Consider the following 12764-nt stretch of genomic DNA (forward strand, 5'->3'; position numbering starts at 1 on the left):
AAGCTGAAAATGTATTAAGTCATTGTCACTAGTTAGAGTTTAATGTTTTTCTGAAATCAGCTTTACAGAGCTCTAGATGGATAAGATAATAACATTTTGCTCCCTGAATGGGCAGTAATATTTTAATAAACATTTTGAACCATGTTCTTTGGGGAATTTGTCATTTACATAAATCATTATAAATGTAACGGTCTACTTTCCTACTTTAGAAAAATTGCATGTGTGGAATCTAGTAGCCCCTTTGTAGACTGAGGAACTTTCGTTCAGTGTTGTAAATAGCACCATGAATGGCCTTTTTAAGTAGGTAGGAGCAGGTGAGGCTAAAAGTAAGCACAACCTCCCTGACCCCTCCTCACACCCCTAATCCCTATACAATCAGTTTTGTTTTAATTTTCATATTTTCACTTATTTTAAAAATGGAGTGTAGAACTTTTATCTGTCAAATTGGAGACTCTGGTTCTTAACATTTAAAATGTATTTAAGGGACTTGAGAGATTAGTATTCTCATGGTATAGATGAAAAACCTAAGGCATAGGTGCATGGACAAGCTCAAACAGATTCACTAAAAGAAGTAGAGACTTAAAGTCTTCTCAGCAAATGACACTTCAGTGTCCCAAATTTTGGTGGTTATCTTTGATCTTCTTTGAAACAGGTAGATCGACACTTGAGAAAGCTGGATCAGGAACTGGCTAAGTTTAAAATGGAGCTGGAAGCTGATAATGCTGGAATTACAGAAATATTAGAGAGGCGTAAGTAGAATTTACGGTTTTCAATCACTGACATACTTCCAAGTGCAGCAATCGTATCACTGAGGAGACGCATGCCCTACAGAGGCTCTTCAAAGCCTGTGCGTCACTGGACGGCGGCTTCCCTAATAGTCCGAACTCTTTGGGATGTGGATTCTGAGAGAATGTAGGTTACCATCTATCACTCTATGACATCATTCCTTTTCTTAAAAATACCCATATATGCTAATGAGTGGCAAGAACAAAGATTTCAAGAAATATAACCATCTAGAAGAAACAAGTTAAACATTGAGAAAAAAGTTATCCCATATGTTACTAAATTAACGTAGCCCTGCCTATTTTTATGCACTTAACCTCTGAAGAAGTTATCGTTTTTCCTTAGAAGGTCATCATTTTTATCCTCTCAAGAACTAACACTTAATTCTTAGGGTTTTCCTCAACTGAGAAATACACAGTCTCTCTATATATTGTGTATCTGTGTGTGCGTGTGCGCGCGTGCCGTGGAGTTGGTTCCGACCCACAGCGACCCTGTATAGGGTTTCCGAGGCTGTAGATCTTTACTAGAGCAGAAAGCCTCATCTTTCTCCCACCAAATGGCTGGTAGTTTCACACAGCTAACCTTGAGGTTAGCAGCCCGACTCGTAACCCCTACACTACCAGAGCTCCATATATATATAAATATATCTTGAAGTTGATTCCATAACAATTTCTGTTTTTCTCAAAGAATTTTTCTTATTATCAGTAATATACTTTCCCTTATCAATAGGAAGCCCTTTTAATTTTTCTTACAAGACTTGATTCATCTCCTGCTACAGTTTACCCTTACCACTTTGGGGGGCTTAATTTAGGGTACTTACCAAAAATCGAGACCTGAGCTGTTTCTTTAATTGCATGTCCTTTCCAACCTACACATGATCATATATGTAAACGCAGGTAAAGTGATGATAGTCAAGGAGTATATACTTTCTAAACATTAGTTGGAACAAATTAGCTATTTTCTACTAGAATCTAATCAAAGGCTTCAAACATCTTTTCTGTCTTGACGTATTTCAACAGTAACATGTACGTATTTTTACACATAGGTGAAAGCTTCATTTCACTATAAACTAGACATCAACTAGAATGGATATCAGTATTCAGAATTAGATCTTTGACTTTAGATCAGGGGCATGGAATGTCTGGCCCACAGGACGCATAAGGCCTGTAAAATTATTTGGGCTGACCATGCAAGGCAGCTGCAGTTCCAGCCATAACGTAGTTGTTATGTGCCATTGAGTTGGTTCTGACACAGATTGACCCTGTATAGGGTTTGAGTAGCAGATGGTGAGCTTGAACCACCGACCTTGCCATGATCACATTTTTGTTGTTGTTGTTAAATGCCATCGAGTCGATTGTGACCCATAGCAACCCTGTGATCACATTAGGGGTGAGTTAAATGTTTGACCAAATATAACAGGCTAATTTTCAAGTTGATAATCTTGTATGATCCATAAATGATGTTGTAAATTTTGGCAGAAAAAAGGTTCCCCAAAGAGCTCTGGTAGCGTAGTGGTTACGGATCGGGCTGCTAAGCTCACGGTCAGCAGTTTGAAACTACCAGCTGTTCCATGGGAGAAAGATAAGGCTTTCTGCTCCCGTAAAGATTTACAATCTCGGAAACCCTGTACTGGGTCACTATGAGTCGGAACCTACTCCATGGCACATAACAACAACAACCCCTACTTTTGATGGTAATTTGTTTCAGCTTTTTTTCTGGGGGTACTAGCACTCAGGACAATTAAATATTTTGATGCCAAATAAAATATTCTGGGTTTTTTTGTTGTTGAAATTCTGATGATAGTCATGAATAACTAATTCATGCTTATTTAGTTCTACAAGGAGGTTAATGAAGCATCCTTTATAAGGACCCAGACATATGAAAGTAAATTGGATCAAGTTATAAAACTGTTTCACTCTGTTTTATGCCATAATTTTTTATCAAGGGATCTAAGATAAACCCAGAAAGTCTCTTGAAAGTATTCGAAAGCTTGTTTTTGTTGTTAAATGCCAGTGAGTCTGTTCTGACTCATAGCTACCCTGTATAAGGGTTTCCGAGGAACAGCTAGTGGGTTTCAACTGCAGATCATGTGGTTAGCAGTCCATTGTAGATTCTGTAGCGCTTTGGTAGAGATTCTGTTTCTCACGTTTCACAAGGAAAATCCCTACCTTCTTTTAGGGACTTCTTATTATCATGTATCATTTTAACGATAAGAATTTTCTTTTATAAAGTAGTATTCCCATTACCTAGGACTTTAGGATTGCCCATTAAAAGGCTTTCAGCTCAGTAAAACTGGGTTGAGTTTTTCAGTTCTTATCAGTAGTGGAGTGATGTCTCTTCATCCAGTAAACATAGTGCTCACTGTGGTGGGTTGCCTAATTAGGTAGACGTCAGCATACTTTGAGACCTTTTGGATAGAAGGTAAATGCTAGGAAATGAATATGTTGTTTAGAGAGAGAGCAGCTCAGGGTGAAATTGGAAGTGGTGACATTCAAACTTTGTGTCTGGCTGAAATGATGCTCTGGGCATCATACGACAGAGCTGCCAGTGCTCTGCTGGGGAGTGGAGTAAAGGTCTGTATGTGGGCGATGTTTAATGGTGATCTATCTCTGCTTTTTTACCTCTCTCTTTGTTTAGGATCTTTGGAATTAGATACTCCTTCACAGCCAGTGAATAATCACCATGCGCATTCACATACTCCAGTGGAAAGTAAGTTTGCTTTAGCACAGCTAAAATGTTAAATACAGTCAGAAACGCATTGTGTTACATGTATGTTGTTAAGTGCCATTGAGTTGGTTCCGACTCATAGCGACCCTGTAGCGGGTTTCTGAGGAGCAGCTGGTGAGCTTGAACCACCAACCTTGCAGTTCAAAAGGCTTTACAGTCTGGCACATTAACCCACAGCGCCACACCAGGACTCCATGTATAATTTATTTTATTAGTTATACACAATCTATTGCAAAGTATCCTTCCCTTTTTTTGTGTGCGTGTGTGAGATACACATTTTCACTGCAGTTATTTCACTGCAGGTTTACCTTTTTCATCCTGTTATGTGCTGTGGAGTTGGTTCTGACTCAGCGACCCTTGGTAGTGGTTGCAAGGAGCGGCTGGTGAGCTTGAACCTCTGTCCTTGCAGTTTAAACTGACCTTGCAATCCAGCGCCTTATCCCGCAGCAGGAAGTGTATATTTGTCTTGGAACTGTTTGATTTCCCAGGAGTTCATAGAGGAAGAATAAGAGTACTTTCTACCTGCAGTACAAGCTTGCTAGATAACAAACTATTGTGTGCTGTAGGCCCTTTGTCTTTCATCCTCTGTCCTCTAGTACTTAGCAGAACAATGAAGTCTCAATTGGTTAGTGTATGGGTGAGGAAATGAAAGGTTTTAGATGAATGACTGTCTGGGGTGCATTTTTTGACATTACAATAGTTACATAGATAGGTTGATTGAAAACTATCCTGAACTCTAGGAAATGTTTTTAAAAAAGCACAATTCCCTTAATGCTGTATATGAAATCATGTTGCATCATGAGATCATAGTAAATCATGGATTATATCCAGTACTTTGCTACTGAAGCATTTTGAATGTGTGAGAAGGCGTCTGACAGAGGTCTACTGTTTGACCTTCCTTCTGAGAAAACACTTTTTTGTATTCCATGAGTAACCCAGAGCATAGCTATGTGATCTTATAGCTGGATAGAGGCACTGTGCCTGTCTGTGTTGTTGTTGTTGTTAAGTTCCTTGTCCATAGTTCTTTTTTTTAAATCCTACAAATTCTGTGCTTATATTCAGAAAGAAAATATAATCCAACTACTCACCATACGACAACTGATCATATTCCTGAAAAGAAATTTAAATCTGAAGCTCTTCTGTCTACTCTTACATCAGATGCCTCCAAAGAAAATACACTCGGTAATTTTACTTTCTTGAATATAATTGTTTGTTTTGTTGTTAGTGTTAGAATAAGGGAAAATAAAAGCAGTCAGGATTAATGAATCATGCATTTTTTTTTTTGGTCTGGTTAAAGTCTATATATGGAGAAAAATCAATACATTATTCTGTCAATTCAATCTACTGTGACATGAAAATTTTAAATCTAATAATTCTGTCTTAGCTGGAAAATACTATGTTTTAAATTCACTAATACTCTCTCCAACCATTTTTGTTTTTTCTTTACTTCTACATAGGATGTCGAAATAATAATTCTACCGCCTCTTCTAATAATGCCTACAATGTGAATTCTACCCAACCCTTGGCGTCCTATAACATTGGCTCATTATCTTCAGGAACTGGGGCTGGGGCAATCACCATGGCAGCAGCTCAGGCAGTCCAAGCCACGGCTCAGGTACAAAGACAAAGGTTTGGAGACAGAATATTATATATTGTGTGAGCTATTGGCAAATCCTAATAGAAGCAACTCAATGTGAATGAATAGAGAGTTTCTTCCACTGTATAGTTTCACTTTTAAAAATTACAGCCTTAGGATAATGACAATTTATCAAACAAAACGAATGTACAGGAAGTACCAACTGATAATGAAAAATTTAAAAGTCGATTGACACAAATACCACAAATCCCTTCCCACAAAAATGGCTCACACTTCCTGTGCTGCAGTGCCCAGCACGTGCTAGAGTGGGCAGTCCCAGGGCTTCCTCTTAGCCTCAGGACGTAGGTTGGCTTGCGGTAGGTCACTTCTCTACAGTGTTTGTCTTTCATATTGAAAATTACCTAATCCAAAATTACTTCATAAATGTGTAAACATTTATGCTATATAAAATAGCTTAAATTATAATGGTGAAAAACAATGGTTTAGACACAATGACTCGCACTGCATAAGACAAACTAATACTGTAACTTGTAAGACTTAAAAAAGAAAATATATATATATATTGCTGTGCATTAATACAAAAACAAATGTCTATTTAAGATGAAAGAGGGACGAAGAACATCGAGTTTAAAAGCCAGTTACGAAGCATTTAAGAACAATGACTTTCAGCTGGGAAAAGAGTTTTCGATGCCTAGGGAAACAGCTGGCTATTCCTCATCCTCAGCACTCATGACGACATTAACACAGAACGCCAGCTCGTCAGCGGCTGACTCCCGCAGTGGTAGGAAGAGCAAGTAAGTTTCATTATCACAGTAGCCTTGTACCTTCCTGGGTGCTCAGTCTCCGTAGCATTTCAGTCAGACATTCGTATTTTGTATAATGACAGCCAGTAATGAATCGGTAGGATTAATTTATGTGTGTATGTTGTTGTTGTTCTGTTCTGTGGAGTTGGTTCCGACACATAGTGACCCTATACACGGTTTCCGAGGCTGTAAATCTTTACGGGAGCAGAACGCCTCATCTTTCTCCCGCAGATCAGCTGATAGTTTTCGAACTGCTGATGGTGAGATTAGCAGCCCAATTCGTAACCACTGCGCTACCAGAGCTCCTTTATGAGTGTATAGCATGTAATTATAAGTAGTTTATAATTTAATTTTAAACATAATTTATACTTTGGCAGCCATTCCATTTTGTATACTTAATTTACAAGTTACTCCCAGGTATTGACTTCTGGAGATGAACTAATAAAACTGATCCTGTGTTTTCAGAAATAACAACAAGTCTTCGAGCCAGCAGTCGTCGTCTTCCTCCTCCTCCTCCTCCTCACTGTCCTCCTCCTCTTCATCGTCCGCAGCAGTACAGGAAATCTCTCAGCAGACAACAGTAGTCCCAGAATCTGATTCAAACAATCAGGTCGATTGGACTTACGACCCCAATGAGCCACGCTATTGCATTTGTAATCAGGTAAAAGCCCGAGGTTTCTCTGTAGGAGCAGAGTTTGAGTAAACTAGATAAAAGAGAGAACCATTTTATTGTTTTAAGCACTGTTCTTACTCCATTGAAAACATCTTGACTTGTTTTGATACATCTTTCTCCCTCTTATAAAAGTCATATCTTTGTTACGAGTTAACGAAGTCTGAAGAAAAATTTAAGTTCACTATCAGTGCTCAGATACTGAGCTGTAATGAAACATTTTGATGTACCACTAATGTAAGCCACGTGCATACATACATAGAAGCACACACACACAACTGTGTATATGAATTCGACATTTAGTATATATATTTGCAACTTTTTTCCATTAAATCATGTTTATTTAACATGGGCTTTTTTTTTTTTTTAGTCTTTTTTTATTTTTATGCATATATATATATTTATTATGATTACATGTTGTTAAGTGCTGTCGAGTCATACTGGTACTGTATAGGGTTCCTAAGGTGGTTTGAACTGTCAGCCATCTGGTGTTTACCTTATAGCACCACACCAGGACTCCATGGTGTGCTATAACTTTGGAGTCCTAGTGTGGTACTATAGGATAAGCACTGGACTGCTGACAACTAGATTGGTGGTTCAAACCCACCAACTTCTTCTCAAAAACCCTACATATGGTCTCTATGATTCAAAACCAACTCGACAGCACACAACAACATACCATAACTGTGTGATCGGTATCCAGCTGTAGATTATTTTACTGGTTTTATATGTTTTACAATTAGAAATGACATTCTCATAGACATTTTTAAATCGATTTCATACATGTAATCTCCTAGGACAAACCTTTAATAATAAAATCATTACAAAAACTTTCTGAAAATTGCAGAAATATATTCTGGAACTTTATTAACAAAACTTTATAAGCCTGCCTTTTGGTGTGGCGCTGTGGGTTAAAGCACTGAACCACAAGGTCAGTTTGAGCCACAAGGTTGGCGGTTCAGACTCACCAGCCACTACTTGGAAACCTTATACAGGGTTGCTGTGATTCTGAACCCACTTGATGGCACTCAACAATAGCACCAATAATATTAGATATTATTCTCTTAAAAAGCGTGTACCTGTTGAATACTTTGTATGATGTGATTATTTTATTTTATATTAGCAATGAGATTAGACCTTTTCTGAATATTTTATTTCTTGTATATGTTGACTCATGGAGCTTTTTCAGTTGTCTTTGTCATATATCTTATAAAGCATTTTCTTAGTAATTTGTTGTTCATAAGTGTTATCAAGTCGATTACGACCTGTAGTGACCATGTGTAGGCTTTCTAAGGAGTGGCTGGTGAGCTTGAATGTCAACCTTGCAGATCAGACTGACTTTGCAGTCCAGTGCATTAACCCACAGCACCACACCTGTCTCTTAAAAATTTTCAATATTTTGTAGTTTTGATTGATTTTGTGTTTTTATGAAATTTGCATGGATTGTCTGCTTAAAAAGGCTTTATTCCTCTCCTCTTACTCTTCTCCTCTGTTAAATATGGCTTTTGTTTTAGTTTTTACATAGCTTTATCTAGTTCTTGATATTCCTTGATTTCTCGACATTTAAATATTTAACCTATTTCCATTTATTGAAATGAATTGCCAGTCTAATTAAGAAAAAAAAAATCGCTATTTTTTTTACTTTTTAACTTGGCAAACATTTTTTAGTATAAAAGAGTTTTAAAAAAATAACTTGTAAGCATTCTGGTAATAAAAATGTGGTAATAAAAGTAGGCTATTAAATGTTGCTAATAAAAACATAAAAGAACAGAATCAGTTGGCCTCTGTAATGGTGAAATGATAGTGGGTATGTCTGTAGCACTAAGGGGAAAATCTGAAAGCCCCCAAATACTGATGCTCAGCAAAGTGGTTCTTGGGGACAGGACCATAATAGACGTCCTCATTCTTAAGAGAACTAGAAAGCCTAAAAATTTAGTTTATTAATAGTTTAGAGGCCTGATAACACAGGTGGTTAAGCAGTTGGCTGCTAACTGAAAGGTCAGTGGTTCAAACCCACCAGTTGCTCTGCAGGGGAAAGATATGGCAATTTGATTCCATAAAAACGGTGTCTTTTTTAAGTGCCTTTGAGTTGGTTCTGACTGATAGTGACCGGTGTATAGAGTTTCCAAGGAGCAGCTGGTGAGTTTGAATTGCAGGTATCTTGGTGGCACATAGTCCAGTGCTGACCTTCCAGCGCCTCCTCTGTCTTAGAGGATTTCTGTGAGTCTGAGTGAACTGCAACATGTTTGGTTTTTGGTAGTTAAAAGTGTAACTGTACTCAGGAATTGGGCAATTGTGCTATAAAGTACTAGTAAAGAAAATCAGAAGAAAAATGACAGTATAATAAAAAAATTCAACAAAATGTATGATTTACTGCAAATATATAAACAACCTAGCGTGAGCAAGAACCCAAACCCATAGTAAGTAAGTAACCAAAGAAGAAGCTTAAAAATTACAAAACAACAAACCACCGTGTCCATCCAGGTCATTCTTGTGTCCTGGTGGTATCTAGAACTGGTGATGTATTTTAGACTTTCAAAGGACAGGTAGTTTCTCTGTATCTCCTCTCCTCTCACCCCTCAAAACAGGGTTTTATAAAACTATATAAGGGAGCTTTATGAAAAAATGAAATTGAAAGATAATGAAATTTTTCCAGCAACTTTAAACCCTCTTGTATATCTTCAATCTCAGTGTGATTATATATTCAGTATAAACCAGTCAATTCCGACTCATAGCATTCTTGTAAGGTATATGTTAATGTAGTCATAGTAAAAATACTTAATTTTCTCCTAATTAGGTTTCCTACGGTGAGATGGTGGGATGTGACAATCAAGATGTAAGTATTGAAAGCTTCCTGTTCAGCAATGAGAAAAAAGTCACAGGTTGTTAAAACTTGAGTTGTTATTGGTTGAGTGTTTTTCTCTGCCTCTTGGTCTAGGAAAATATGTTTGCAGTTAGATTACTCAGGGGCTATACTATCGATAGCTTAAAATATTCAGTCACATTATATTAATAGATACTAGGCTATTCCTCTCCAAAACTGGGTAGTCTTAATTTGCTTCCAGTTAATTTTAGAGTTTATGGTTTTGTGTGAAGATGATATTTCCCAAGTGTTAGGGTGTATGGAAATTACAAGCACTCTCTTCCTCTTTTGCTACAGAGAATTGCCTTTACTAGGATATACTTGTTTGCCACACTGAAGAATTGGAGCTTTAAAGCGTTAAGACTTTTAGAAATTGTGATGTTGAGGTGAGAGTTGGGAATGTAAGGATCTGGTGTGGAAGTGTTTTCCTCCTGTGAGTGTAGTATGTCCTTCCTACTATATTCTTTTTAGATGCCAGTTTTAATTATAAAAGAAGCTTGAACAGAAAAAAAATTCTTTTTTAGGAAGCTTATTTTGTTTACAGATTTAAAAAGTTTAATGCTAAGAGTCTTTGTGTTATATTTTTGACTTCTTATTTCTACTCAACTTTGCTCTCTTATTCCATTGAAAGCATTGAGTTCTGTAGAAAGTAATAATCAGAATTCTAAAATCAACACTGAGAGTTGTAATTTTATCAAGCATTCTGAAGATTGAGAAGGATTGGCTTGTGTTGAAATTAGTGTTAGCATTTGCACTTGCCTAGACCTGAAAAGCTGCACACATGTCCTCTTAGGTGCAGGAAAGACTCTCTTCTTTCCACTTCCATTTCTACAATCACTTGTGAGCTGTTTGTGGTTACTGCACAACAGCCATCACCCAGCCATTTCAAGACAGTCTGCCAGGGCTTCCATCCCTGGTGAAAGTAAGTGAGTGTTCTATGAGTACAGTGCCATCTACTCAGATGCCTTTCATTCCCAGTGTTCCCTTCTGACTGAGCTTTGTGAATAAAGTGCCAAGCTTCTTAGTAGGTTGCGAAGAAGAACACTTTTTCTCTTCATCTCTAGGAATAGATAACTCCCAGAAAAGAAGCCCATGCATCCTTTTACATCTTTAACTACAACTGGCTTGTACCACTTTTTGAAGGAAGTTCAAAATAAAATGAAATCTTTAAAATCCTTTTTTTTTTAACCTAAGAGGCTCATCTCACTTCTTCTTGCCCTTGAAAGTTGACATCAGTTTCTTCCTCAAGCTTATAAAAATTAATGAATTTAGCATTGTGGAAATACTTTCTATAACCGCAGAGTTTCAAAGATGCTTAAATGCCTGTGTCTCCATTTCTTCTTCTCTGAAGCTTATGAGATGGACCAGGTACTCTCCGAAGTAATCTAGATAAAAAACTCTCATCCTGGGACTTCTATTAAGTGGAAACTTTTGTCTCCTGATCATATTTGAATGTATCTCTAATCCCTGAAGGTGCTTAAAACTTTTTTTGCAACTTTGTTTTTCAGTGCCCTATAGAATGGTTCCATTATGGATGTGTTGGATTGACTGAGGCACCAAAAGGAAAATGGTACTGTCCCCAGTGCACGGCTGCCATGAAGAGGAGGGGCAGTCGACACAAATAAAAGTGGTCACTCCACTGGAGGAAAGAAACATCTTCAGCTAAACATGTTGTCTAGGACTTTAAAAAACAAAAAGGGAAAGAAGAAACAACGCATTTTCTGAAAAACTATTAGAGGACTTATATAGACAATCCTATAAGATCTTGAACTATCAATGTTATGGATTGTATTTTAATAATGTAAGTAAATTATTTATGCACTCCTGGTGTGCTCTCAATATTATTCCAGTTAGCCTTGGATTCTTTCAGTGGCCAGCATATGCAGACATTTGTACTCCTTAACCATTTTCTCAAAGTAATGGGCATTCTATAATTTGGACTTCAAAGAATTCCAACGATGAAGATTTTAAGAAAAGTATTTTATATTCAACAGATAAGTTCTCCTGCATGTACTGTCCTCCAGAGCTGTTTGGTAACACTGTACATAAAAGATTGCACACAGAAAAAGTCAGTACTGCTTTCAAAAGACTTTAAGATACGGTTTTTAAAATGCCTTTATAATCTTTGTTTCTTTGTGAAACTAAATTCAGCGGGCTGAAGAACTGGTTTATGTAATAGCGTGGGCTGGCATCCTCTAACATACCTAGGAACATACACAGACACTCCGGTAGGAAATCGACTCGGCGCCACTAGTCTTTCTGTGTTTCTGCATCCGACCAGAGTGCAGCTCATGAGGGTGGGAAGGGGCTGACAGGGGAAAGGGTGTTAAAGTGATACATTTTTATACCAAATGTGTTTATTTTTTTGTGCAAGTAATCCTTAAAATTGGAATTGTATTAGGTGTTAAAATAAAGTTTTTAAAAAATTACTTGTATTTATACTTTACATGCTTAATAACAAAAAATTCTTAACTTCAATTAACTTCCAATTTTCATAACCTAAAAAAGAAGATTGGCCTGGGACACAGAATGCTGAAATAATCTGTGATTTCTTTAATCATAACATTTGGAATTTATGATGTGAAAATAGGAGAAGACATTTTTTCATGTAAATTTGAAATGCAAATATATTTTTCTAGAACATCTCTCTGGCTTTTCCTTCAGAGTTTAAGGAATGTGAAAGAAGTCTAATCACAGCAGATGAAATAAAAATAATTATTATAGATGTTTTGACCAATTTAAGTAAAAAGGCTTTGGTTGGAACTTTAAAAATTCAGCTCTATTTTTGATTACCACATACTGGTATGAAAGATCATTAAGATTTGAATCACTTTGTGCCATAATTAATCAAGCTTCAGAATGTCTACAATACTCTTAAAGTTTTATCTATGTTGTTGTGAAGTGCCGTTGAGTCGATTCTGACCCATAGTTGACCCCTAGGGTTTCCAAGGAGCAGCTGGTGAACTTGAACCACCAGTCTTGCAGTTCAAAAGGCTTTGCAGTATGTTGCATTAACCCACAGCGCCACACCAGGACTCCCAAGGTTTTATCTGCAGGTGCTATTTAAATTATTACATTTGTTTATTGTACGTTTTATTTAAGGTGTAATATCAAGTTCTTATCAGTAGAAAAGTCCTTAAAAATTTAAATTGCATCATAATTTCTTTTGTATTGAAACATACTAAGTCTGTCAGAAATCTGCTTTGAGACCACTTATGAGCCTCTTGGAGCTTATTAAAAAACAGTTTAAAATCTATGCAATATTACCCACAAGGATATGGATTAAAATAGGGGATTTCCATTGTCCATGTCAACTTTGAA

General features: G+C 37.0%; 1 protein-coding gene across 1 annotated transcript in view; it reads left to right on the forward strand.

Annotated features, from left to right (window-relative positions):
• Window positions 1–11872, forward strand: part of ING3 (inhibitor of growth family, member 3) — a 41246-nt gene extending 29374 nt beyond the window's left edge. Inside the window, exons 5-12 of the mRNA XM_006859320.1 lie at window positions 653–749; window positions 3421–3492; window positions 4573–4692; window positions 4968–5125; window positions 5708–5901; window positions 6376–6571; window positions 9378–9416; window positions 10952–11872. Coding sequence (XP_006859382.1) covers window positions 653–749; window positions 3421–3492; window positions 4573–4692; window positions 4968–5125; window positions 5708–5901; window positions 6376–6571; window positions 9378–9416; window positions 10952–11068 — 993 coding nt within the window. The 3' untranslated portion in view covers window positions 11069–11872. The remainder of the gene's footprint in view (window positions 1–652; window positions 750–3420; window positions 3493–4572; window positions 4693–4967; window positions 5126–5707; window positions 5902–6375; window positions 6572–9377; window positions 9417–10951) is intronic.
• Window positions 11873–12764: the final 892 nt, after the last annotated feature.

The sequence above is a fragment of the Chrysochloris asiatica genome, unplaced genomic scaffold (assembly GCF_000296735.1).
Source record: "Chrysochloris asiatica unplaced genomic scaffold, ChrAsi1.0 scaffold00032, whole genome shotgun sequence".
NCBI classification, from domain to species: domain Eukaryota; kingdom Metazoa; phylum Chordata; class Mammalia; order Afrosoricida; family Chrysochloridae; genus Chrysochloris; species Chrysochloris asiatica.